The sequence below is a fragment of the Lampris incognitus genome, chromosome 11 (genome assembly GCF_029633865.1).
Source record: "Lampris incognitus isolate fLamInc1 chromosome 11, fLamInc1.hap2, whole genome shotgun sequence".
In the NCBI taxonomy this organism is placed as follows: Eukaryota; Metazoa; Chordata; class Actinopteri; order Lampriformes; family Lampridae; genus Lampris; species Lampris incognitus.
In genome coordinates, this window is record NC_079221.1 from 19088571 (window position 1) to 19115954 (window position 27384).

The window sequence follows — 27384 nt, forward strand, 5'->3', positions numbered from 1 at the left end:
TACACGTTTTTAAATAAATATTAGCTTTGATCCTGTCACTTGTTAAGGTCGGTCTATTTTTGGTTTACATGTTCTTTGTCCCTTTGCTTGTGCAATCAAAGAGACTGCTTTCCTAAACTGCTATCAGTGTTAATACACACTCATGGCAGACTGTCTGAGTCACTGCCCTCGGAGCAAGGGGGAACGAGTGCAGAATCCACAATCAGCTGATAGATGGGGCGGGGGGGGGTGTACCGTTTAAAGGAAGAATGAAGGGTCAGCCTGAGAGAACGATATCCACCAGATTCAGCAAGGGCTTGCAGATGGAAAGTAAGGGAGTGGCAGAAAAGGAAGGAAAGCCAGTGGGGTAGGAGGGGGGAGTGTACCAGTGTGCGGCGGTGTTGACTAGGAATCAAGTTTCCTAGACCCAGCAGTAACAGCAGAGATTGTTTAAAGAGACTGAGACAGTTTTTCCTTAGGACACTCCCAGTTTCTTAAGGTCCAGTGCTAGCCTAGCAGTCCCCGGGGCACTCCCCTAGTCTGGCAGCCTGGAACACAGCATACGGGGACAGCTAGACGTCCGGATCTCTCTGGACACTCTCTCGGGTCAGCCGTCCAGAGTATCAACCCCAGTATCTGAGGCCTTTCTCAGAAGATGTCTCTCCCGGAGCATCTCTAAAACTCTGCAATACTTCCATCCACAGCCAAAAAATCAGAGCATATCTCAGGGCAGACTTAAGCTTGGGTAAGTATCTTTATCTTTCTATAATACATATCCAAATTATAGTTTGAGTCACTTTCTCACTGTAGTATTGCCCCAGTGGTACGTTACCCTTGCTGATGTGATGGTTGCTGTTTTTGATTATGTCTCATATTTCAGTCTCTGGTTCCAATTTGCTGTGCACCTCCCTCTTCATCATAGGGTAGCACTATAAACAGACTTTTTTATTGGACTGGTAGGACTGTTTCACTTGTTTGAAAGATTCTTCACATAACTGTGTGCAGTGAAGAAATAGTCAGGGGTGTAGACTAGGGTGGCACAAATCCTGTTACACATGGGGAAATGGAACATTCCACTGCTGGACAGATAGGAAGCTTGCAGTCTTATTAACTGCAAACTAGAGACACACAAGCTCGAGATTTTTATTTTAAATGGTTAAATTGTTTAACTTTCTTTTCCACACTGTGACACAGATTTGTCCATGAGTCATATCCGAGCGAGTAATTGTGTGTATTTATAATTGTGTGAGTGAATGTGTGCATGCGTGCATGTGTGTGCAAGTGTGTGGTCAGTTAACTCCTTGTCGCGACAGCCTTGTGTGACTCATCTCCCTTAAGAATAGTGCCCGTCCAAAACACTTTACGCAGGTTCCCAAAATAACACAAACATATGCTCAACTTGCGGTTTGGTATGAACTCACACGATATCACCTGATGTGTAAACAAGAGCGTTTACTATCAACTAGAGAGCCAGGATCTAATACAGTTTATTGCCTTTATCTAAATGGATTGAAAGTGAGCTGTCTTTGATAGAGCTTTGAAATAATAGCATCTAAACATAAAAGTTTACCAATTGCACTTTAACCAACACAATTCATTGGAAACAGGGAACAAGCGCTGGTTTAACGGGTAAATTGTCTCTCTTTCGTTGACAGAGGTATTGTAAAAAGAATTTGAAATAATTTCGAATCTACGCCGTGCATTTCTTACCTTGCTCAATGATGGGAAAGTATTCACCTTTCATAAATGATGTATTATCATTATTATTATTATTATTATTTCTTTCATGTTTCCTGTTTTACATCCTGTAGAGCCGGGTCCAAACTATGGACCTGAGGCACGACAGGGCAGATGTCACTTGATTGACAGTACTCGTCGTAATATGTGGGCTGTTCCGAGTAGCGTGATCTTCTGGACTGCATGGACTATTATTATTATTATTATTATTATTTGTGTCTGTTTCATTTTGAAATATATAAAATCGAGTCTCCCTCAGAGTTTGCAACTCAGAGGATTAGAGTTATTGTTTTAAGATGGACAATGAAAGGAAAAGGCAGTTGTTGGGCAGTAGCACAGGAATCTGGAGTTATGTAAAGCCACTGTTTCAGGAAGGGTTTACTGTCCACAATGACATTTCACATAGCGGAAGTTGACCACTGTTTGTGTTGGGAAGGTTAGTTTTGAAATGTAATAGGTTATAGATGACTAGTTACCCTGTTAAAAACAAGTAATGTAACTATTTTAAGTAACATAACACACCTGATTACTTTTCTAACAAATGTTTTAAACTGGGCAATAAAGCTGAAAAGTCAAAATTTGAGTGCGTACTGCTCAATGAATGGGGCCTGTGTAGATGTAGAGACAGCTCCTTGTAAGCCATCCTACCCTTGATGGTGTTGCACTCAAATTTGTCCCAACGGCTTTGCTGGCCCGCGTTTTCTGGAAATATGCCAAAGGAAGGCATTCCTGCACAGCAAAAAGATGCAAGGCACCAGAATGAATGTTATAGTCTACATATAAGCTTATTACCCAAAAGCATATATTTGGATGTAACTCTTTTGCAATTACCAACATTTTGATTAGTATTTTTCTTAGTAACTGTAACGGATTACAATTACATTTATTTTGTAATTTAATTATGTAACAATGTTAAATGTAACTAGCTACTCCTCAACACTGGTGATGTTTTCCCAATATCGATGGTTCAATTTGTTACAAAAGAGTCAATGTAATGCAGGAATAACTAGATGGGTGGGCTGGTTCTGACGGTGTCGGGGTGAAGGGCTGTCACACTGGCCACCATTGCCACCAAGCCCAAAATGTGTCATCTCACAGTACGTTGGATAAAATAATACTCCAATTTGTTGTATTAACGACAAATAATAGTATTTGTTGATTAGAATGGTAAGCCATGTATAATCAAGCAAATGCATCGATAAAAATACTTTGTTCAGGGCGTCCGGGTGGCGTGGTAGTCTATTCCGTTGCCTACCAATATGGGGATCTCTGGTTCGAATCCCCGTGTTACCTCCGGCTTGGTCGGGCGTCCCTACAGACACAGCTGACCGTGTCTGCGGGTGGGAAGCCGGATGTGGGTATGTGTCCTGGTTGCTGCACTAGCGCCTCCTCTGGTCGGTTGGGGTGCCTGTTCGGAGGGGGGGGGGGCTGGGGGTATAGCGTGACCCTCCCACACGCTACGTCCCCCTGGCGAAACTCCTAACTTCCAGGTGAAAAGAAGCGGCTGGCGACTCCACATGTATCGGAGGAGGCATGTGGTAGTCTGCAACCCTCCCCTGCTCTGCATAGGGGGTGGAGCAGTGACCGGGACAGCTCAGAAGAGTGGAGTAATTGGCCGAAAACAACTGGGGAGGGAAAAAAAGGGGGGGGGGGACAATGGTCTGTCCTTTCACAAAATACAGACGCTACAGAATCAACACTATTGAAATAATATCTGTGTGCCATTCTATCTTAATGCCATGTTTGCCGGACATTTCTGAAATCTTCCCACATCCCTTGCTGGTCATCTAATCCAAGTGTTTCAGACAGACTGGGCTGGGATTGGTACAATCTGCTGACTGTGGTTTTCTCTGAGACTGAGTCTGCATGTGGATTGCAATGCCGTTGCGAGTCAGTCACTTATCTCTATACTACAAATTAGTGGGATGGCGTGGGCTGATCAATGTTTAAATGCTGGCTGTATATCTTGAGTAAACTATGGTGGCTTGTGTAGCCTTGAAACTAGAAAATGTAGGTCTTCAGATAGATTGGCAATTTTATTTTCTTACCAGGACAGCTTGAAAACCCACACCTGTTAAAATGATTTCAATGAAGGATTGTTGTGGAAGGAAATTGATGGTTATTGGTTCAGATCTGTTGATCAAGCTCAGAAAACACAGGTTGAAATATACAAACCCCAATTCCAATGAAGTTGGGACGTTGTGTAAAACGTAAATAAAAACAGAATACAATGATTTGCAAATCCTTTTCCAACTATATTCAATTGAATACACTACAAAGACAATATATTTAATGTTCAAACTGATAAACTTTATTGTTTTTTTTGTTGCAAATATTCACTCATTTTGAATTTGATGCCTGCAACATGGTCCAAAGAAGCTGGGACAGGGGCATGTTTACCACTGTGTTACATCACCTTTCCTTTTAACAACACTCAGTAAGCGTTTGGGAACTGAGGACACTAATTGTTGAAGCTTTGTAGGTGGAATTCTTTCCCATTCTTGCTTGATGTATGACTTCAGTTGCTCAACAGTCCGGGGTCTCCGTTGTCGTATTTTGCGCTTCATAATGCGCCACACATTTTCAATGGGAGACAGGTCTGGACTGTCAGTCTAGTACCCGCACTCTTTTACTACGAAGCCACACTGGTGTAACATGTGCAGAATGTGGCTTGGCATCGTCTTGCTGAAATAAGCAGGGACGTCCCTGAAAAAGACGTCGCTTGGATGGCAGCATATGTTGCTCCAAAACCTGTATGTACCTTTCAGCATTAATGGTGCCTTCACAGATGTGCAAGTTACCCATGATGCCAAGGGCACTAACACACCCCCATACCATCACAGATGCTGGCTTTTGGACTTTGCGCTGATAAAAATCTGCATGGTCCTCTTCCTCTTTAGCCCTGAGGACACGATGTCCATGATTTCCAAAAACAATTTGAAATGTGGACTCGTCAGACCACAGCACACTTTTCCGCTTTGCGTCAGTCCATCTCAGATGAGCTCGGGCCCCGAGAAGCTGGCGGCGTTTCTGGGTGTTGTTGATATATGGCTTTTGCTTTGTATGGTAGAGTTTTAACTTGCACTTGTAGATGTAGCGACGATCTGTGTTAACTGACAATGGTTTTCCCAAGTGTTCCTGAGCCCACATAGTAATAGCCTTTACAGAATGATGTTGGTTTTTAATGCAGTGCTGCCTGAGGGGTCGAAGGTCACGGGCATTCAATGTTGGTTTTCGGCCTTGCTGCTCACGTGCAGAAATTTCTCTGGATTCTCTGAATCTTTTGATGATATTATGGACTGTAGATGATGAAATCCCTAAATTCCTTGCGATTGTACGTTGAGAAACGTTGTTCTTAAACTGTTGGACTATTTGCTCATGCAGTTGTTCACAAAGTGGTGAACCTGGCCCCATCCTTGCTTGTGAAGGAGTGAGCCTTTTGGGGATGCTCCGTTTATACCCAATCATGACACTCACCTGTTTCCAATTAACCTGTTCACCCATGGAATGTTCCAAACAGGTGTTTTTTGAGCATTCCTCAACTTTCCCAGTCTTTTGTTGCCCCTGTCCCAGCTTCTTTGGAACGTGTTGGAGGCATCAAATTCAAAATGAGGGAATATTTGCAAAAAACAATAAAGTTTATCAGTTTGAACATTAAATATCTTGTCTTTGTAGTATATTCAATTGAATATAGGTGGAAAAGGATTTGCAAATCATTGTACTCTTATTTTATTCACGTTTTACACAATGTCCCAACTTCATTGGAATTGGGGTTTGTATGAACAAGCAATGTCTTTCTCAATAACTACTGCCAAAGGGCCTTGGAGCAAGACACGTACCGTCCAGTTATACCACTGAAGCTGCTCAGTGACCATCTGTAGAAAAGCAGTTGTAGTGGACAGACTCCAGATGTAGAAATGTGTGTAACGGTAATGAGGTGAAGCAGGACATTGGTAAAATAGGGTGTATGAGAGTCAGTGAACCCCCCGCAGATGAATGAAGATCAAAATAATGCTTTGGTATTGGGGATTAATGAAGATTATGCTCTGAATAAATAACACAAATGCAAAGATGAATTTCTCTGGATTTTGGTGCAGACTGTCTTAACATTTCTCTCTGTTTTGCCGTTTTTCCTTTTTTTTGGCAGCACATTCCCAGAGATTGGTGTATCAAGGATAGAAATGGATTCTCTTCAAATTTCACGTGAGTAAATTCTATTCACAGAAGGAAAATGCACTCATTTTATTGAGAAATACTTAAAGGGGGGATAGTAAATAACAGTAGTCTTTAGTGCTTTGACCTGAAAAACAGCAACTATAATGTCTCAGTAATGATGGGAAGTTTAGCCCTCCTCTGCTAACTTGAATGGGATAAAATAATTTAATCATGTGGCTCTCCTAGACTTTCCAAATGTTATCGGACCAAATGGATCAAATTCTGATAGCGAAACGAATCATTTCGCGGGCTTGTGACGGTAAAAAAAAAAAAAAAAAAAGTTATCCACCGTTTTACAGCCACTACATTTCCTGGCCAGCGGTTAGCACTATTGCCTCACAGCAAGAAGGTCCTGGGTTCGAACCCCAGGCTGTCCCAGGTCATTTGTGTGTGGAGTTTGCATGTTCTCCCCATGTCTGTGTGGGTTTTCTCCGGGTGCTCCGGTTTCCTCCCACCATCAAAAAGACATGCATGTTAGGTTTAACACTCCTGTCTGTGCCCAATTGAAGGAAGAACTGGAGTTGGTCCCAGGGTGCTGCAGCTGCCCACTGCTCCTATACAATTGGATGGATTAAATGCAGAGAACACATTCTTTGTAAGAATACAATTGGTTGTAAGAATACAATGTCGAGTACATGGAAAATGCTAAACTGGGAGGAGTGCAGCACATGGACAATCTAGCGCGCACACGCTTGAGTTGTAGTTAACCTTCAAAAACGGCAGAAGCATTTAATTACCTTTACGTGACGAATGTTATTGTCAATTCTTTCTATACCTTTACTCAGAGAGGAGAGGAGCAGTGAACTCCAGCAGTACTAATAAAGGAGACCGGCTGACCAACACACACTGCAGCAGGGGTCGGCAACCTTTTGGAGGTCCCGTGCCACTTTACAAAGTTTAAAATCAAATCACAGACCCGAGTGCCAGTTCATTTTCAGGATGAGCATTGATCTGTTTATTTACTGCTGCTGCTTGTCTCCCCGTCTGGATTCCACATGCCAAAAGATCTCAGCTCCACACACGCACGCACGAACGCACGCACACACGCGCGCACACACACACACACACATTGTGAAAATGTATGAAAATTACTAAGGCAAAAAAAAGAATTTAATTCAATTTTACCGATTTAGTGCGGCATCTGGTAACCTCCTGCTGGATGTAGTGCGTCGTTTACATCCACACTCTCGTCAAGAACTACACCGAATACCGACGCATCTTTCAATGCAGTTTGCTGGTGCCTTACACATTTTCAGCCATGTCTGTAATGCGCCTCTATACAGTTGGGTAGTTCTTTGATCCTGTTGATGATCGGGTCTTTATTTGATAACCCATCAAATATGACCTGCGAACTGCTGTGGAAATCCTCCTTTATGTACTGTCCTTCGGAGAATGGATTCACATGTGAAGCAATGCACTGCGCTACACTATAGCTGGCCTCTGTAGCTTGGTTTTTAGCGGCACATAACCGCTGTGAGCACGCTGCTTTGCTTCTCGTATTGGCCCACTGCCCTCTTGATTTTTTAGCTTTAACAGCCGCATCTCTGAAGTTTTTTCTGATGCCTTGTTTCAAAATGACGTTTTTACACTTGAAGTTCGACACACAAAATTTTCACAGTAGAGCGTGCACACAGCTCTGTCCCTTTAGTGAAATAAATCCCAATTCGTTTGTGCAAGACGGCTGAAACAGACGAATATTAGACAACATTGCTTCTGCTATCATCAGTTGTTCATGATATATCATCATCAGTTCTGTAACCTATTGTAACGATCACGGATGAACAGGCTCGGTAGCTCCTGGCTAACGGGTTGGACCCTTTAGTCGAGCAGTTAGCGGTGTTTCCCGCGGTGCGGGAGCTAAGGGTTCGCGTCCCGGCTGCGGCAGTTCCTGTGGTTGCCCCCGAATTCGCTACATTACCCCCTCCAGTGTGTCGCCTGTCCTCAGCCGACAACAAAGTCCCTATAGCGAAGGGGAAGCCGTCTCCGTCGCTGCGGAGGCACGGGTCCCTGTTCCCCACTTTCCATCCGGTTGGTAGGGCTTTTGAGTGTAGGAGGGACCATCCCAGGTGGGCTAAACTGATCTGCAGGTTCTTCAGCCAAGGGGCGGTAAGGTGCCAAACAGTTCCAGTGTAGAACTACCATGCGCCGCCAGACACAGTTTCACCCGGTACACAACATCCGAAAGCTGCTCCAACACCTCACAGGGCCCCACCCACTGGCTGGCGAGCTTGCCCCACACTGGAGGGGGTAATGTAGCAAATTCGGGGGGCAACCACAGGAACTGCCACAGCCGGGACGCGAACCCATAGCTCTTGCACCGCGGGAGACACCGCCAACCGCTTGACTAAAGGGTCCGACCCGTTAGCCAAGGGCTACCGAGCCTATTCATCCATGATCATTACATTAGTGTAACATGGATGGATAAGTAGACACGTTGGCCCTTGGCTAACTGGTCGGACCCTTTAGTTGAGCGGTTAGCGGTGTCTCCCGCGGTGCGGGAGCTATGGGTTCGCGTCCCGGCTGCGGCAGTTCCTGTGGTTTCCCCCTGAATTCGCTACACTATGGAGGTCGTAGGCGCACAGCTGATGCCTCATCAAGTCTCTTCCACCGTTCCCTATCCATTGCAGCTCTCCCGGCCTCCAGTATGCTCATCTGTAGCCATTCTCTTGATAGCTAGCTGTGCTACGTTTTCACTAACGTTGTAATGCTACGGAGCAGCATGGTGGTGCAGTGGATAGTGCGGTCGCCTCATAGCAAGAAGGTCCGGGGTTCGAGCCCCGGGGTAGTCCAGCCTTGGTGGGTCATCCCAGGTCGTCCTCTGTGTGGAGTTTGCATGTTCTCCCCGTGTCTGCGTGGGTTTCCTCCGGGGGCTCCGGTTTCCTCCCACAGTCCAAAGACATGTAAATCAGATGAATTGGCGGTACTAAATTGTCCCTAGGAATGAATGTGTTTGTCGGCTCTGATGGTCTGGCGGCCTGTCCAGGGTGTCTCCCCGCCTGCCGCCCAAGGACGCTGGAATAGGCTCCAGCATCTCCGCAACCCTGAGAGCAGGATAAGCGGTTAAGACAATGGATGGATGGATGTAATGCTACGCTCTTGGGCAGATCAGAGGGAGGGGGAGGAGAGGCGACGTCACTTGTGTACGCGATCTTGCTGTCAAACACAATGGTGTATTTTGAGACTAATTAATTATTATTTTAAATCGAATTGTTCCTTTAGTTCACAATTAAACCAACACGTCATAAATAGTGACATGACGCGCACAATCACGCGCAAATTATGAGTCGTCTTTTTGACGGCTCATTGTCATTTTAGGTAGATCTTATAACTTTTTTGTGCAATTGATCTAAAACTAATTTTAATGCAAATATATGCACTTTTAGGAGCACCCACGGAGCGGCAAGCCTGTATATTTTTTTCCTGCAAAGTTATTAAACTTTGAAAATTTAAAACTGTCAAAATGACGGCCTTGGTCGTTCTAGTTTAGAGGTGACTGAGTAGACTGAACACATAACTGTTTCAAAAGGTGCTTCGACTCAATATGTTACTCATCAGTAATAGCTTATATTATTGTAGTGCCTCCAGTGCAAACTAGGGGTAGCAGTAAAGGTGCTAACATCTAACTGGGTTCGGTGAGGGGTTTGCCTTGACTAACTCACGAGAGGAGTTGATGCGTAGTTGAACAGTTGACAATTTTATTGCCTCACAACAGCAAAATATACACAATGCTGACTTTTACATAAAATAATTGAATTAAAACAACATAGAGCTATTTAAAGTAAATAAAATAATAATCCAAAGAAAACCTCGTTCAAATCACAACCCTCAATGAGTGTTAGCAGTTAGAGATGAAAGAAAAATTTAGTTCCTTGTCCTTGAGTGTATGTGTTGGTCCAAGAGTTCAGTTCCTGATCCGTGAGTGTATTGAATATACTTCAACGATGACTATTTCTACCCTAGTAGAGGAAATAGGCTAGTGTGTATGAGTTCTTATCTGGTGTCTGGATGAGTGATTCAGGTTTGTCAGACGTTTCCTGGGACAGATCCTACGGTAGGCCACCACTTCTATGATCGTCCACAGTCTCACTGGGCTCTGCTCGCCATCACAATCTTCCAAATTCTATCTGGTAATTAAAAAAAAACAATCTACAAAAATAGTGCAGAATAGTAAGTATTTCATTCTATATCTGTTTCTAACATCAGATCTCATTAATTTCTTTTCATTCAGAACATCTTACAATATGCTTTCCATTAACATGTATATGAATTGCAATATCATTACTTCAGCAGCGTAGCCAGAAATTTGCTGGTGGGTGGGTGTACATGAAACTAGGTGGGCAAATTAAGTTTCTCTAATAGGCCTATGTGTATATATACATAATAACTACAATAGTAGCCTTTGTGCAAGTACACAGTTGTTATATCCAGGGGACACTTTTATGACTCTGCTCATAAACCAATAAATCACTCAGACACAGGGCTACAATCAACGTCGGTCTTTACTCGGAGCCTTCAATGAACTTTTTTAAAATAAACATCCGGGTTCCCAGCATGCACTGCTCACACACCTACGGCAAGTAGTGTAGAATGAAAACATAACAATAGTTACATGATATTACCACATGTATTTTGTGATCGCCAGTTTTGTAATTACACAAGCTAATGTTTAGTACAATATGAATTATATATGTATATACTTGTATAGTTACAATAGCATTACTATGTTTATACACAGGTATTAGACACTTACAAGTAGCCTACATAAGAACAAGAACATATTATTGCCTAACATTGTTGTCAAAATCACAGCACAAGACGACATGGCTTGGTGTTGAACATTGAAATAATTTCATCATAATCCAATGATTCGGTCAGTTCTCTTTCGAATGAGAGCAGTGACAAATTGTTCAGGCGGCCTGTGAGCATTGACGCCCTGTTGCTCGTTTTGATCTGATTGACAGTCGAGGAAAGACGTTCTTCTGTGCAGCTCGTAATGGGCAGAGTGATGATGGCTCGAAGGAGACTGGTCATGTTGGGAAATATGTCTTTAGGACAGCTGTCACCTCGATGAGGGATGGATAGGAACGACCCTTGGTTAAGCTGGTGTAAAAAAAGTCAGTTCTGCATCCTCCACAGAAATACCATAATGTGTGCAGGGTGGCTGTATCACTGTCATTTGACCAAATGAGTCCGATTGGGGCAGACAGGCAGCGGAGGCCTTCATCATCCCATATGAGTCGTTCTGAAAATGGCTGTTGAGGTCTTGAAGTTGTCGGTCCAATATCTCGTTCCATAATGCCCGTAGATCAGAGCCGCTCATAATAGATGCTGCTTTCCCCAGTGTAGATGTAACGTACGCGTCCCCAAACCTGGCTGGCAGTTTTCTGTTTCAGGAAATGGTGACATCCCAGTTGTAGATTTCATGTTTGGCCATTAACTCCTCAGTTAGCTTGATGACTTTATCAAAATCACCAGTAGAATTGTCTCTGAAAGCACTGAAACTGTCTTTAAGGCCTTCAATAAAATCAATGCAATCTGATTGGCAGAGAGGGGGGCTGTAATCCTTTGGTAGGAAAATCAGTGGCGTCAAATAACTTGGAAAACGTGACTAATAAGAACACACATTTTTTGGTCTGCATTTGCTGTAGGAGAGACTCTGCGTCAACTTTAGTCTGACCTGTGCTATCAGTGAATTCAGCGAGAGTTTCCAATATTGCATCAAAAAGAATTAAAACTTTATGCACTGAGCCAGACTTTGAGCTCCATCTGGTGTCAGTGGACCTCTCCAGTTCGAGACATGGTCTGTGTGGGTGCAGTTGCTTTTGAATTTAAAAAATCTGGTGTGCTGGTTCGTTCCAGTCATGAAATGATACAGACTGTTCAACATTTCAAAAAAAGTGGCCACGCTAGGAGATGCCTTCGACACCGTACAAAGCACAAGGTTTAAGCGGTGTGAGTTACAATGTATATAGATTGCTTTGAGGAAAGTTTCCTTCAAAATTGTCTGAACCCCACCTTGACTACCAGACATAACCATGGCCCCATCAAAACTGAGTCCAACACACAAGGCAGGGTCTAGTTCTAGTGCTGTCAACACCTCCAAAATCTTTTCAGAGATCCCATTCGCCGTCATGTCCCCGGTTGCAACAAACCCAACTGTTCTCTCTTTCAATGCGCTCTTGTAAAGATATCTTACGCAAAAAGCAACTAGTTCTCGTTTAGACAAATCTTTACATTTGTCTGCCAAAATGGCAAAATATGTGTCCGGTTGTTGGTGTAGCTCTGCTTTAATCTTTCTAAGAAGGAGCGACGCAGCCATTTCCAGCAGTTCACTCTGGATATCAGGGCTCACGAGAGTCGCATTTTTTGGGAGCTCGTCTAGTCGCTTTTAAATCTCGGGATCATAACTGCATATGAATTTGAAAATTTCAAGAAAGTTGTCCTTATTAAGAGTTTCCTCGTTCTCGCGGTGGTCACGTAATGGTATGTCCTGCTTGGCACACAAAAGCACAATGTCCATTATTACTTTGATGTGTGCTCGATTCCTTTCAATAAAGGACACATTGGCTGCATGTGCGTCCATATTGAGCTGATTAAGGATATTTCCTCGTCCTGACTGGTGGCTTTCTCCAAAGGCCTTGGCTTTGACCAGTGCAGAAGAATGTGCTTTGCTAGCTTCATGTTTAGAACATAACTGGCTCATGTGTCTCCAGTCATTGAAACCAGTCTTAATGAACCGATCGGGGAAATGGCGGCATGGTTGGCAAAACACAGCATTTCTCGATATGCTATACTCCATCCATTTAATCTTTCATACCATCGACAGGAAAAACATCTGTCCCAGTTTTCCGTTCTCGTAGCAGGAAATGTTTGCAGCCTAGGCTGAGAAGCTGGCTCATCTACCGCTGATAGGTCTGTGGGGGCGAGTGGAGCAGTGGCACCTGTGTCGGTAAATTCCGGTGCGTGGGCTGGGGCCATGACTGCTGGTAGTGGAGGGGGAGAAGGTACGGTTGTGCTGGATTCGGTGGCAGAAGCATGCTTGACGACTTGAGGCGTGTCCTCCTCTTCTAAAGTACGTTGTGGTCTTTTGAAAAAATTGAATAGAGAGCTTTGTTTGGCCATTTTAATGTAGGCTATTCTACTTAAGCTAGTTAAGTAGCTAGCTAGCTAGCAAACGATACTCATGCACACACAACACTTCAGCAGCACTTCGGGATCTCGCAGCTATGCAGATACAAGCACGTGCCTTGCAACGTGATAAGATAATTGGGTGGGAGTGGGGTCATAAAATACCTAATTAAATATTGATATATTTATGAAATATATGGAGGCTGGTGAATAATAATTAATATAAAGTTGTTTTTTTTTTTTTAGTTTTTTAAAAGAAACTGATTGAAACTGAGCAAACTGATTGGGTGGGCGGTGGTTCCAAGTGGGTGGTGGCCGCCAACCCATGGCTACGCGGCTGCATTACTTCATCACTACATGTATATATAATTCTGTTACACAAAATCAGTGCAATCACAGTGTAGCCTCAATACAAACCATTTAAGTGCGCTAACCACTTAAACCGAATGGCTTTAACATCAACAGGATAAGTGCCACGCATCTTTAATGCTACACAATTCCCCAATGTTTCACTGACTAAGCCAGTGCTTAGCACTAGCTACTATCGGCGTGAGCTGTCCTCTAAAACGTTCAACATGACACAATGATATAATACGTACCAACGTACGGGCTATTCAAACATTAGACATTCTTATAACCCAGACTGGTTTTATGAAGAGTATCTTAACAGTTATATGATCCAGCGTTATCTTTTCCCTTCAGTGGTTAGCAATAAGCTAGCACAAAAACAGGCTTTACTCACCGGAGTTCCAAATACTTAAAACTCAACAGACCTTCGTCTCATAAACTCACAGATGAGATTCTGAGTATACATAACACTTTTCAGAACAAAGAAAATTGTCAATACTCTAACTTTCTGAGGCTATGTATAATAAGGTGACCAGATTTCTCAAATCAAATCCGGGGACATTTCCAGTTTTGAGGTTAAAAAATCAAATGTTATCATGATGAAATAAAAAAACTGGGACAATTACAGTTTCATTTATTTTGACCAATGTATACACATTTAAACAAGAATACTCAGTCATGTATGTATGTTTTCTGCATTTTAATCTAACGTTACAATGTTATGTTTCATATTTAAAAAAAGAATCATGAAAATCGAATTTGAGGTTTTTGAGTTTGGACCCTCAATGGAATCTCTACTCATCATTGTAGTCATTCAGAAAACCAGTCCAGATTACATCATCTGGACTGGTTTTGGCGTGGGAAAATGAAAATTTTCTAGGACAGGGTTACATTGACAATGTTTACAAAGCCTACTCATATAATTTAAACATTCAATCCAAATAGCCTTAAGATAGTATTGCATGACAGTGCCCCTTTAAAAAAACCCACACAATATGGTCATATATTATACACATACATAGAATACACAATATTCTTTTCTGTTTGCTCTTCCACTTATCTTGTCAGGAGAACCAGTCAGTGGTCCTCGTAGTCTGGAATGGATAAGAGTAGAAGAGAACATGAGCACAAAACTGAGAGAATAGGGATTTGAAATGTACCATTAACTAATTTAACCATGCAACAGCATCAGAAAGACTAAACAACAACAACATAATGCAACTGTATTAAAATAAAAATAGCCCACATGCTATAACTAGCACTGATAAAATCCACTCATCAGAGGAACATATTCACAGCTTTTGTATAGAAATACATGAAGGATCAGGTCATGTTTCTCCTTCTGCCTCTCTCTCTCTCTCTCTCTCTCTCTCTCTCTCTCTCTCTCTCTCTCTCTCTCTCTCTCTCTCTCTCTCTCCCCCTCTCCCTCTCTCTCCCCCTTACCTAATGTGCATATTTCTCTGAAGAATGTATCTTCTTCAGGGTGGCTTTGTTGCTGGCTAGCATCTCCATAAATTCCTGACAAGGGAGGTTGATGTTATTCTTCACTATTAGCATGGCCTTGATGGTCTCAACGGTGAATCTATTTCTGCTGTCTGTCCAAATGTCATTCATGAGGGAGAACACCCTCTCTACTGGTGCATTACTCCCAGGTAGGCACAGGACAACAGATGCACATCTGGCCAGGTTAGTGTGTGGGATTTCGTTTGCTTTAAAGTGAGAGAACACTGTGCTCCATCTCTGAAAGAGAGGTGTCTCATCTTTTCTCTAGTCTTCAAGTGCCCCCCCTTTCAAGAATTCATGCAGAGCAGAGACCTCGTCAAATAGTGTATCCTCATCGATGTGGACACTGGGGCACTTTTCTTTCAGTCTTGTGGCTGCCTTCTCAATCTCCTCACGCTGAGGTGTCTTTTTTAAAAGTAGACAGTTTAAGTCTGAGAGAGAGTCTGCGTGCTTTCCCCAAGCCTGTATGTAGTTGACAGCGGTGGTGAAGAATGACCGGGATTTGGTTAGAAAGGTGTCTCTCGTCATTGCTCCATTTTCTTCAAGTTCCCTTAGAGTCCTCTGGCCAGAACTGGGATGAAGTTGTCGTCATGTCGTGCAGTCAATTTTGCCTCTAGGTTTCTCAGAATTGCAGCAGACTCCATAGCACAGCGGTCCTGGCCTTCAAGCATCTTGATTGTGTCACTGAACATGGTCAGGTTTCCATGGGCAAAGGCCAGCCACAGCTCAGTCAGTGGATCTTCAAACATCCTTCGCAGGACAACAGGGCATTTCTCTTCAGAGAGAAAAAAAGGATTTCAGTGGTGCCTACATTTTCAGCACTCTTTCTAGTGCAGAGAGCATAGACAGCCAGCGAACATTGCTGTGCCCTAATATGTTGTGGTACTCCTGGCCAACAAACTCACAAAAGCGCTTCAGTCTTTCTACTCGAACAGCAAAAATATGAAAATATCCAAATATCTTTGTGAGTAGGTACTCCACATCAATGGGGATGATATCCAAAGCTGTTTTGGTTGCATTATGGATGATGTGGGCAGGACAACCCAAGCACCTCCCACTGCAGAGAATCTTTGACTTTGGTGTGGACATTGACCCTCCATGTCCTATTCAAGCTGATAAAAGTCTCAATAGTAGGCTAACGTTACCGGCGCAAACCGCACCCCACGACTAACGTTAGCTGCTAACATTAACGTTAGTCGTGAAATTGCGGTTTGCGCAGGTAACGTTAGCCTACTTTTGAGTCGCTATTTCCAATGTAACTTTTCTTACTGTGTGCTAGTGTGTGGCCACTCCTAGCTTATGTCACACTGTTTGTGCTACACTGACTAGCTGAGGGATGTCGAGGGTGAGGGGATGAGGGCACTAACGTTAACTGTTAGCTGAGGCATGTCATGGTTCATGTATGCTAACGGTTAGCCCAACTCACAGTCCCACACAAAATAAAGTTCTTCACACACGTACTTACCGTATAACGCAGTAAATCCAGCCCGGACCAGGTCCCCGAAAATCCTCAAGCCTTGGATCAGTGACAATATAGAAGCCATGGCACGAATGATGAGACCTCTTTTGATTTCCGCGTGCTCTCTGCTCGCGCGGGCTTTATAGTAGCCTAGCAACAGCAGTGCATCGGCAGCAGTGCGACCACCAGCTACCGGTCTCACGCATAGAGATTAGTAGAGACGATGTCTATCTGGTCTCGCGTAGCTTGCTCCGCCTCCAAACAGTAGGAGAAGGGCAAGAGGCTACATTGTTTCTTCTTTGTTATTATTAATATTGAAACATTAACACACCGTTGTTCTGTGTTCTAGTTTGCGCGCATCAAGACGTATACCATACATAAAATGCTGAAATCGGGGACATTTCCGGGGACAACTTTAGCCGGGGACAGGACATCCAAAACGGGGACTGTCCCCGGAAATCGGGGATGTCTGGTCACCGTAATGTATTATAAAATTCAGTCGTCGGTTCAAGAGCACAATTTCCAGGATGTTCACAAAAAGAAAAATGACTGCGTGTAGCAGTTTCTTCCCCAGTGAGTTGCATAGTGCGCCCCTTAAGGAGCGGTATGTCACTACACTTCTAAATCAGTGACTATTAGTAGCCCTATGTGTCATATGGGTTACATTATATTTTGAGGAAAAAGGCTGCCACCCCTGTTTATGTATATGAACAAAAATTTCATCAACTTTTTTTGTGTGGCAGTAATGATATTTTTTTGATAAACATTTGACTGGGTTTCTCAACTTTGCCCAGGCGTCAAAGATGACCCCGACTTCAGAGTGATGCTGTCAGGGTCGACACTGAGGAAGGTGAAGTCCCGTTCGTGGAAGAAACAGCGACATTTCCGCCTCCTTGAAGATGGCATGACAATATGGTACAAATCCAGATGGGCAGGGAAAGGCCACTCCACCTGTGAGTATACAGATATCTGTGGCTTTGTGTGTGTGTGTGTGTGTGTGTGTGTGTGTGTGTGTGTGTGTGTGTGTGTGTGTGTGTGTGTGTGTGTGTGTGTGTGTGTGTGTGTGTGTGTGTGTGTGTTAGTAGCAGTATAAGTAGACCTTTAATTGTCCCCGAGGGGCAATTGGTTCTGTCGCAGTAGCAATAAAAAAAAAGAAAAAAGGGTGAGACACTCAAGATAAAGACCACACATACATAACCACACATAAAAAAACCACATTTAAATACAGGAGTAAAAGGTGAATACACAAAGTACAAAAGTAACAATATAAGTGAAAAATAAAGGGAGAGACAGGCATGGTTGGAGATGTGATGGTACCTGTACTTTACAGAGTTAAGTGATAAAATGGTAGAGGGTATGAAAGAGAGTTTGTACTTGTTAGTTTTGGCTGATGTTTGTCTGAGGCTGAAATCCTAGGGTAGGAACTTAAATCAATATTAAATAAATTAAATAAAAAAATGCCTGCTTTGCCCCCATCCAACTCTGTAGACAACAACAGACTCAAAAACATGGAACAGTTCCCATATCTTGGTAGCCTTCTCTTCTGCAAAGCCAACATTGACATCAAAATACAACAGTCTCAGTTGTGCCAGTCAGGCCTTCTCAAGATTGAAAAAAAGGGTTTTTAAAATACGCTACCTTCAGGCCAGAACAAAGACTCTGGTGCACAAAGCGGCAGTGCTGCCTACCCTACTGTATGGGTCAGAAACATGGACCACATATAGCAGGCACCTGAAGGCACTCGAGTCATACCAACAGAGATGCCTCAGGCAGGAAGAGCCTTAAGATTAGCTGGGAGGATAAGCACACCAACTTCAGCGTCCTCGAGGAGGCCAACATGCCTACTACAACTGCAACCATCACACATCATCAGCTGAGATGGACTGGCCATGTTCTCCGCATTTCCGATTGTCGCTTCCCAAAAGAGTCCTATAATCTCAGCTTGTGACAGGACACCATGCCCCCAGAGGACAAAAGAAGCAGTATAAAGATAACATCGAGGCCCACATCAAAAGGTCTGGCATCGACCTCAATACCTGGCAACAAGCAGCAAAAAACAGGGAGGCCTGGAGACTGGCTGTCCGTGAGGGTGCTGCTGCTGCGCACTACAACCATGACCTCCACCGTGCTGCTGAAATTGAGCACAGACTCAGAAAGGAGCGAGTCACCAGAATGGCCCAAACCACATCCTCAACAACTCCTTCACACCCTTGCCCACATTGCCCCAAAATATGCAGTCCTACTCAATCCCGAGTGACCGCCAATGATGATGATGGTGTGTGTGTGTGTGTGTGTGTGTGTGTGTGTGTGTGTGTGTGTGTGTGTGTGTGTGTGTGTGTGTGTGTGCACATGGTTGTACATATTCATGTGTGTTTGTGTGCTTCCCAAACATGAATTCTGTAAAACAACCTACTGAATCTGGTGACTTATCGCCTAAGAGATAATTATCACTAAAATTGTTTTACTGAATGTATTTAAAATATTTGACTACTCACCCCCACTATTCAACATGTCTCAGTCTCAGTGAGTGAGGTGGAGGCTGTGCGCGAGGGCCACCAGTCAGAGGTCCTGCTGAGTATCACTGAGGAGTATCCCGCCAATCAATGCTTCACCCTGGTGTTTCACGGACGCCAAGGAAATCTGGACCTTGTGGCTGAGTCAGCGGAAGAAGCACGGGCCTGGATTCAGGGCCTGCGCAAGCTCATTCACAAGGCTGAAACCATGGACGAGAAGGAAAGGCTAGACCAGTATCCTTCCTCATTTTCTAAAATCAGTTTTAAGTTTTTTAGGGGTGGTTGTCTCAAACACAGTGTTGTTCATACATGATTTTGCTGATTTCAGTACAAAAATCTGTGCGAGTGGTAAAGAAAGATTTCTTTTTCACTCATACTTTTGGTTTTGGGGTTCCTTGGGGATATTTTGGCAAACCCACCGCTATGTACTGTTGAGGTAGTGAGTCATTCAGATCAGGTGAAATGGTTTTGATTATAAAGAAAATAAATTGGACTATGAATTATAATGTCCAAAATAAATCTAGATAGAGTTTCATTCCAAAACACTGTTTCAGAATGGATTTCTATTGGAGGGCCATTGCTCAAAAATGTACGGAATCTTATATTTCCTATAATGTTACAGTTTTGTGTGCTAAGGTCTTAAGATAAGCCAAATATCTTCAATAACATCAAGTGTTTAGGAGGCAGCTGAGAGTAATTATGAAGTCTTTAAATGTAAAGACAGCTGGTATTTTCCTCAGCCTGTCCTCAGGTGGGTCTTTGACTGGTTTCAAAAAGCTGACAAAAATAGAGATGGAAGGATGAACTTTAAGGAGGTGCGGACACTGCTGAAGATGATGAATGTGGACATGAACGAGGAGCATGCATTCCATCTCTTTACGGTGGGTTATTTATATCTCAGCTCATTGCTGTGCTTTGACTGCCATGCCGAAAGTTGAGAAGATGCAACAGGAGTGGGGATGCAGCTACAAGGAAAGGAACATATGGATAATATATCATCTTGATATAGATGATAGTTGATACATGAATAGGCAGCAAGGTGGTGCAGTGGTTAGCGTGGTTGCCTCACAGCAAGAAGGTCCAGGGTTCGAGCCAGGGAGTAGTCCAACCTTGGTGGGTCACCGTGGGTCGTCCTATGTGGGGAGTTTGCATGTTCTCCCTGTGTCTGCGTGGGTTTCCTCTGGGGCTCCGGTTTCCTCCCACAATCCAAAGACATGTAGGTCAGGTGAATTGGCTGTACAAAATTGTCCCTAGGTATGAATGTGTGTGTGTGTGTGTGTGTGTGTGTGTGTGTGTGTGTGTGTGTGTGTGTGTGTGTGTGTGTGGGCCCTGTGATGGCCTGGCGGCCTGTCCAGGGTGTCTCCCCCCTGCCGCCCAATGACTGTTGGGATAGGCTCCAGCATCCCCGCGACCCTGAGAGTAGGATAAGCGGTTCAGATAATGGATGGCTGACACATGAATAGTTTATATATTGTTCAGTGCTTAGCACAAACTGTGCTTGAACTTTTTGACCAAATATTTTGCACTATTTAAGTTATTTTATATTTTCGCGTGTATGACTGTTTTATCTTGTTTTAAGTTAACAACACTACCTCAAACATTTCACACTATTTAATATTTCTAAATTCTTTAATAGTTTCCCTTGTTTTAACTTATCATTAGACTCTTAAGCCTTGTAAATATTAATGTGTGTTTTGCTAATTTCCCTTTCAAGCATTGAAGTTGGAGAGTTCCACATTTGGGTTTGTTGTACTTGTGCAGTTACAATAAATGGCATTGGGCTCGATTGAATTGAACTTCCTACTTATCCTACATTTTAGTTGCTTGGTAGATGCTCCCGTTCTGAATGACTTTCAAAAAGCAAAATGGGGTTCATGTGTTCCTCAACGGACAGGACATTGACTGGACACATGCCTGTTGATGAATATATAAACAGATTGAATATTAGTCCTTTGGTAACTTCAATGGTTTCTCTTAATAAATAGGCAACCTGGCTGCTGGATCTCCTGTGGCATGCTGTATGTAGTCATACCAAAGTTGCTTCTCCCTTGTGTAAAAAAGAAAACTTTGTAATTTCTCCACTAATTCCAAACTCAAATGGACCATTCAATAAGACCATCCACATTTAAACCCAACAATAAAGAAATGGCTCAAAGATGCAATCAAGCAGGGAGGTGAAAAATATCATCAGTGGATTTATGCATACCGTGTGTTGTTGACAGATGGCTGACAAGTCAGAGAGTGGCTCTTTGGAAATTGAGGAGTTTGTCCAGTTCTACAAGATGTTGACTCAGAGGGATGAGGTGTGGAAGTTGTTACAGGACTACTCTGCAGACGGAGAGAAGTTGATCTTGGAGGAGCTGGAGAGCTTCCTGAGGCAGGAGCAACAGGAAGGAGAGCGCAGCGTACAGTTTGCCCAAGAGCTTATCGACCGCTATGAACCTTCAGAAATGGGTAGGAGGTAGATCAGATCTTTAAGGTCTATGTCACCCACCCAGGGTTTTTGAGGATAGACCAGAACTAGAGCTGTCTTTTGCATTCTCCTGTGACCGTTAAATATTTCCATTAGCAGGTAAATCAAGTCATTGATCAAAATGAGACATATTTCTGTTGCCTACCAACATGGGGATCGCACCGGATCGAATCCCCATGTTACCACCAACCTGGTTGGTGTCCCTACAGACACAACTGGCCATGTCTGTGGGTGGGAAGCTGGATGTGGGTATGTGCCCTGGTCGCTGCACTAGCACCTCCTCTAGTTGGTCGGGGAACCTGTTCAGGGGGGAGGGGGGCTGGGGGGTATAGCGTGATCCTCCAACGCGCTACATCCCCTTGGCGAAACTCCTCACTGGCAGGTGAAAAGAAGCGGCTGTTGACTCCACATGTATTGGAGGAGGCGTGTGGTGGTCTGCAGCCCCCCCCCCCCCCGGCTTGGCAGAGGAGGTGGAGCAGCGACCAGGGCAGCTAAGAAGAGTGGGCTAATTGGCCAAGTACAATTGGGGGGAAAAAGGGGGGGGGAAGAGAGATGCATGGGAAAAAATTACAATTTCTGGAAATTACTATTGTTTTATTTTTGTACAAATGTACATATAAGTCTACCCTCCACAACATTCCCTATCTCCATATCTTGTAAATTATGCAACCAAATCCTGACCTAGTCCAGGAACAGTCACAGTTAGGGGACCAATACTGGTTTATTTGATTTTTTTATTTTTTTGACTTTGTAGAAAGTTTCGTGGCTTGTAGTTGGGAGGAATAGTCCACTTTATGCAACACTTCATGAAGTGTTCAGTTCAGTTTTCTCTATCTCTAAAAAGGAGTACAAACATCACCAAAGAATTTGCCCCTTAGCTCCTTTTCAAGCCTCATAGTAACTGTATTGCATCATCTAAAACACTGATGTTCCTGCTTTGAGTCCCAATTGCTACTTGTATTTTAACATCTCCTGCTGGTGTTTTTTTTTTTTTGCACCACTTGTCACCACGTTTGAAATTAAAAGGGCCATTTTCGATATTCACCCCCAGCATCTCAGACCAAACCAAAACAAACCTCCACCTCCCTTCACATTCCTCCCTCCTCCTTTTGCATTCTTGGCTATCATTTCATTTGGGTCGTGTCGGTTGGAACATTGACTTTTACAGTATTAAGTTATTCTATTAACATTAGCAACGTATCCGGCTTGGTAAGGAGTTACTTCTTGGATCTGAATGTCCTAAAGTCCATGTAATGTCATTGTTAGCTTGCTGGCTGTCCCGAAAGCATTAGCTACCGCACATGCACAAGCATGCTCCCGCAATGCACTAAGATGCACCAAAACAAAGAACAGAGAAACAGATCACAACACACACACACAGAGTTTAACTTCATTCTCTGCTCAGGACGCCATTACTCCACTATCTCTTTACATAGGAAATAGTTGTTTGCTGCTATATTAATGTTCAACATCTCGCATATAGCACCTTTAAAGACAATATACAGTATCACATTCAGTTTGACAAAAAGAAATCAATACAAGTAGCCTATAGGTAGCAAATGACAATCATGAGATGGCAATTACACATTTGAAAATGTAAAACCTTTGCTTTACATTGTTAATCTTTGTTAAAACTGAAGTATGGAGCCTGGCAGATTAAGAAAATCACAAAAAAGGTTTATTCATCTGTGACTGAAATATGTGGAAGTGCACTTTAGAATTTAAAGGCAAATGAATTTTGGATTGAGGCTTTTGTCCAAACAGCATGCCTTCAGTTGAATATATCTGTATTGGCTCTTCTGTTGCAGCCAAGAAGCAAGGGGCCATGTCTTTAGATGGCTTCCAGACGTACCTGCGCTCGCCAGAGTGCTCCGTTTTTAAACCCAAGAATCGAGATCTCTACCAGGACATGAACCAGCCACTAAGCCACTATTTCATCTCCTCCTCACACAACACTTACCTCCTGGAGGACCAGCTTCGGGGACAGAGCAGCTTGGAGGCATATATCAAGTAATGGCTACTTGGCTTCAAGACTTAAGTCACATACTTATTGCAATTAAATCTTAGCATTTGCTGTAATTAGGGTGTGCTCACTAGGTCAGTACTACTACCAGAAAGGTAGATGACGAGATGGTCACAAGAAGGTAATAGAAAGTCAGTTGAGTTTAGGGCTTGGCAACAATTCAGTGTAATCGTTCATCCTCTATTAATGGTATTGCATTGGAAGGCATTTTGGATATTGTTATACTGTGATACACAATTTTATCGTCTAATTAATGATAACGAGAATCTATTGACTAAACTTTCCGACAAAATTAGGTCTGAATTGAAAAACTATTTCCTGTTTGATATTATAGCCACTTTACATTACCAAACAGTTCAATGTGATGAACTTCAGATGGGTTCTTAAACACAGTATTTTTACATAAGTAAGCAGACATGCTGTACACCGATCAGCCAAAACATTAAATCCACCTGCCTAATATTGTGTAGGTCCCCCTTGTGCCATCAAACAGCTCTGACCCATCAAGGCATAGAGTCCACAAGGCCTCTGAAGGTGTCCTCTAGTATCTGGCACCAAGACGTTAGCAGCAGATTTCTTTAAGCCATGTGAGTTGCAAAGTGGGGCCTCCATGGATCGGACTTGTTTTTCTAGCACATCCCACAGATGCTGGATCGAGCTGAGACCTGAGGAATTTAGAAGCCAATACAACACCTTGAACTCTTTGTCATGTTCCTCGAACCATTCCTGAACACTTTTTGCATTGTGGCAGGGCCCATTATCCTGCTGAAAGAGGCCACTGCCATGAAGGGCTGTACTTGGTCTGCAACAATGTTTAGGTAGGTGGCACGTGTCAAGGTAACATCCACATGAATGCCAGGACCCAATGTTTCCCAGAAGAACATTACCCAGAGTATCATACTGCTTTCGCCATCTTGCCTTCTTTGCATAGTGCGTCCAGATGCCATCGCTTCCCCAGGTAAACAACACACACGCACCTGGCCATCCACATGATGTAAAGGAAAATGTGATTTATCTGACCAGACCACATTCTTTCATTGTTCCATGGTCCAGTTCAGATGCTCATGTGCCCATTGTAGGTGCTTTCAGTGGTGGGCAAGGGTCATCAAAGGCACTCTGATTGGTCTGCAGCTATGCAGCAAGCTGTGATGCACTGTGTATTGTGACACTGGTCTATCATAGCCAACTTTTTCAGCAATTTCAATGACAGTAGCTGTACTGTTGGATTGGACCAGATGGGCTAGCCTTCGCTCCCCACGTACATCAATGAGCCTTGGGAGCCCATGACCCTGTCACCAGTTGTCCTTACTTGGACCACTTTGGTAGGCACTGATCATTGCATACTAGGAACACCCCACAAGACCTGCCATTTTGGAGATGCTCTGACCCAGTCTTCTGGCCATGACAGTTTGGCCCTTGTCAAAATTGCTCAGATCCTTATGGTTTTCCATTTTTCTTGCTTCCAACACATCAACTTCAAGAACTGACTGTTCACTTGTTGCCTAATATATTCCACCCCTTGACAGGTGCCATTGTAATGAGATAATCAATGCTATTCACTTACCTGTCAGTGTGTTTTAATGTTTTGGCTGATTGGTGTATACTGACAATTGTGTAAAAATCCATGATTGCAATATTTTACATATCACCCAGCCACTAACTGAGTATATATTGTTCTTTTTAACCACTTACCTGCCACCTCCTGATATATTAAATTCATGTGCATGTAGGGCCCTGAAGAGAGGCTGTCGTTGCGTAGAGATAGACTGCTGGGATGGCAGTGATGGGGAGCCTGTGGTCTATCATGGTCACACCTGGACCTCCAAGATCCTCTTTAAAGACATCATTATGACACTCGGGGAATATGCCTTCAAGGTGAGCTCTGTTTAACATAATGTACATAACAATCTTAATCTAACATTCATCCTAATTCAAATTTATCACACAAGGGAGTTTGTATGTTCAGACAATAAAGTATAGTATGCAAAGATGATGTATCAGCACCAAGTCCACTGACTCTGAAACCAGATATGACCCCCATGGTTGACCCAGAATACAACCGGTGCAACAATTTGGTTCCTTCTCATATTTCCCTCTCTGTCCTTCCCTCACATAAAAAAAAAAATGATTAAAAAAGATAAAAATAAATAAATAAAAGTAAAATAATACACACACACAGGTAATAGGTTACCCCTTCTTTAAAAACTAAGGTTTTGAGAAGATAGTGTATTTTTTCCATATCCATTTGTCTAAGATGAAAGGAAATAGGTCCATGAACTTTCTACAGTGTTGAAGAAACTTAACCTTGTTGCTTAGCCACATATGGTTTTGACATATACTACAGTGGATATAAAAATTCTACACACTCCTGTTGAAATGGCAGGTTTTTGTGATGTATAAAAATTAAACCAAAAGAAATGTCAGAACTTTTTCTGAAAAATTGTATCTCATAAAAATATGAAATACAATGAGAAACATTTCAAGGGAAAAAAAACAAACTTATAATAACCTGGTTGCATAAGTGTGCAAACCCCTGAACCAATACACTGTCGAGGCAGCTTTTGATTTTATTGTAGCACTCAGTCTTTTTGGGTAAGAGTGTCCTCTTGGCACATCTTGACTTGGCAATATTTTCCCACTCTTCCTTGCAAAAACATTCTAGATCTGTCAAATTGTGAGAGCATCTCATGTGCACAGCCCTCACCAGGTCACCCCACAGATTTTCAACTGGTTTCAGGTCTGGGCTCTGGGTAGGCCATGCCAATACATTTACCTTCTTTTGGTGAATCTATTCCTTTGTTGATTTGGATGTATGCGTTGGGTCGTTGTCATTCTTAATGGTGAAATCCCTCTTCAGCTTTCTAGCAGATGCTTGAAGCCCCCGTTTCTGCTGAAGAAAATCCGCCCCAAAGCATGATGCTGCCATCAGCATGCTTCCCTGTGGGTATGGTGTTCTTTTAGTGATGTGCTGTGTTGTTTTTGTGCCAAACACCTTTTGGAATTATGGTAAAAAAGTTCAACCATAATACATTTTTCCACTTGCTTTTGGGAGACTAGACGCATCTTTTCGCAAAATTTTGCCAGACTTGGATTTAAAAAAAAAATTGTGCGTGAAAAGGTTTTCATTTTCCCACCCTACCACATAGCCCAGACATATGAAGAATAAGGGAGATTGTTGTCACATGTAGGGAACAACCAGTACTTGCTGGAAATTTCTGCAGCTCCTTTATTGTTGCTGTAGGCCACTTGGCAGCCTCACTGAGCAGTTTCCTCTTTGTCGTCTCATCAATTTTGGAGAGACATGCTGTTCTTGGTAATGCTACTGTTGTTTTCTCCACTTGACAATGGTCTTCACTGTGTTCCATGGGATATCGAGTGCCTTGGAAATTCTTTTGTATTCCTCACCTGATTTATACCTTTCAACAATGACATCCAATTCTTGCATTGTAAGCTCTTTGAATCATGGCTTTTGCAGTTTGATCAAAAAGATGTCAGGAAAATCCTACAGGAACAGCTGAACTTTATTTGAGGTTAATCACAGCCATTTTAATTGATAGCAGGTGTATACTAACGACTATCTAACATGAGTTTGAATGTGATTGGTTAATTCTGAACACAGCCACATCCCCGATTATAAAAGGGTGTGCACACTCATGCAACCGTTTTTCCCATAAAATACTTCTGATTGTTTTTCACTTTATCTTTATAGGATGCAATTTTAAAAAAAATGGACACACTGACATGGTTTATTTTGGTTTAATTTTCTACATCACAAAAACCTGTGATTTTAACAAGGGTGTGTAGACTTTTTGTATAACTGCTATATGTTCGTTATTAAAAGAAAGGCTTGAGTGCCACTGAGGGGCAAGTTGTTGCACAGCCAGCAGTAAATACAATCAACATCAATGATCAATACACACCAATCAACACACAAAAAAATCACACAAAGAAACACAGCATTCCATAATCTTACCCAAAAGGCCAATAGCAGCAGGGAAAAATGAAT

The 27384-nt window shown here is 42.9% G+C and overlaps 1 protein-coding gene and 1 long non-coding RNA gene across 2 annotated transcripts in view; one reads left to right on the forward strand and one right to left on the reverse strand.

Annotated features, from left to right (window-relative positions):
* Positions 1 to 1795, reverse strand: part of LOC130120698 (uncharacterized) — a 44708-nt gene extending 42913 nt beyond the window's left edge. Inside the window, exon 1 of the long non-coding RNA XR_008811002.1 lies at positions 1690 to 1795. This is a non-coding gene — a long non-coding RNA (uncharacterized LOC130120698). The remainder of the gene's footprint in view (positions 1 to 1689) is intronic.
* Positions 243 to 27384, forward strand: part of plcd4b (phospholipase C, delta 4b) — a 33254-nt gene continuing 6112 nt past the window's right edge. The window contains exons 1-8 of the mRNA XM_056289388.1: positions 243 to 724; positions 5864 to 5919; positions 17164 to 17322; positions 18888 to 19116; positions 19634 to 19763; positions 21105 to 21336; positions 23164 to 23365; positions 25109 to 25253. Of these exons, the coding sequence (XP_056145363.1) occupies positions 5898 to 5919; positions 17164 to 17322; positions 18888 to 19116; positions 19634 to 19763; positions 21105 to 21336; positions 23164 to 23365; positions 25109 to 25253 (1119 nt within the window). The 5' untranslated portion in view covers positions 243 to 724; positions 5864 to 5897. The remainder of the gene's footprint in view (positions 725 to 5863; positions 5920 to 17163; positions 17323 to 18887; positions 19117 to 19633; positions 19764 to 21104; positions 21337 to 23163; positions 23366 to 25108; positions 25254 to 27384) is intronic.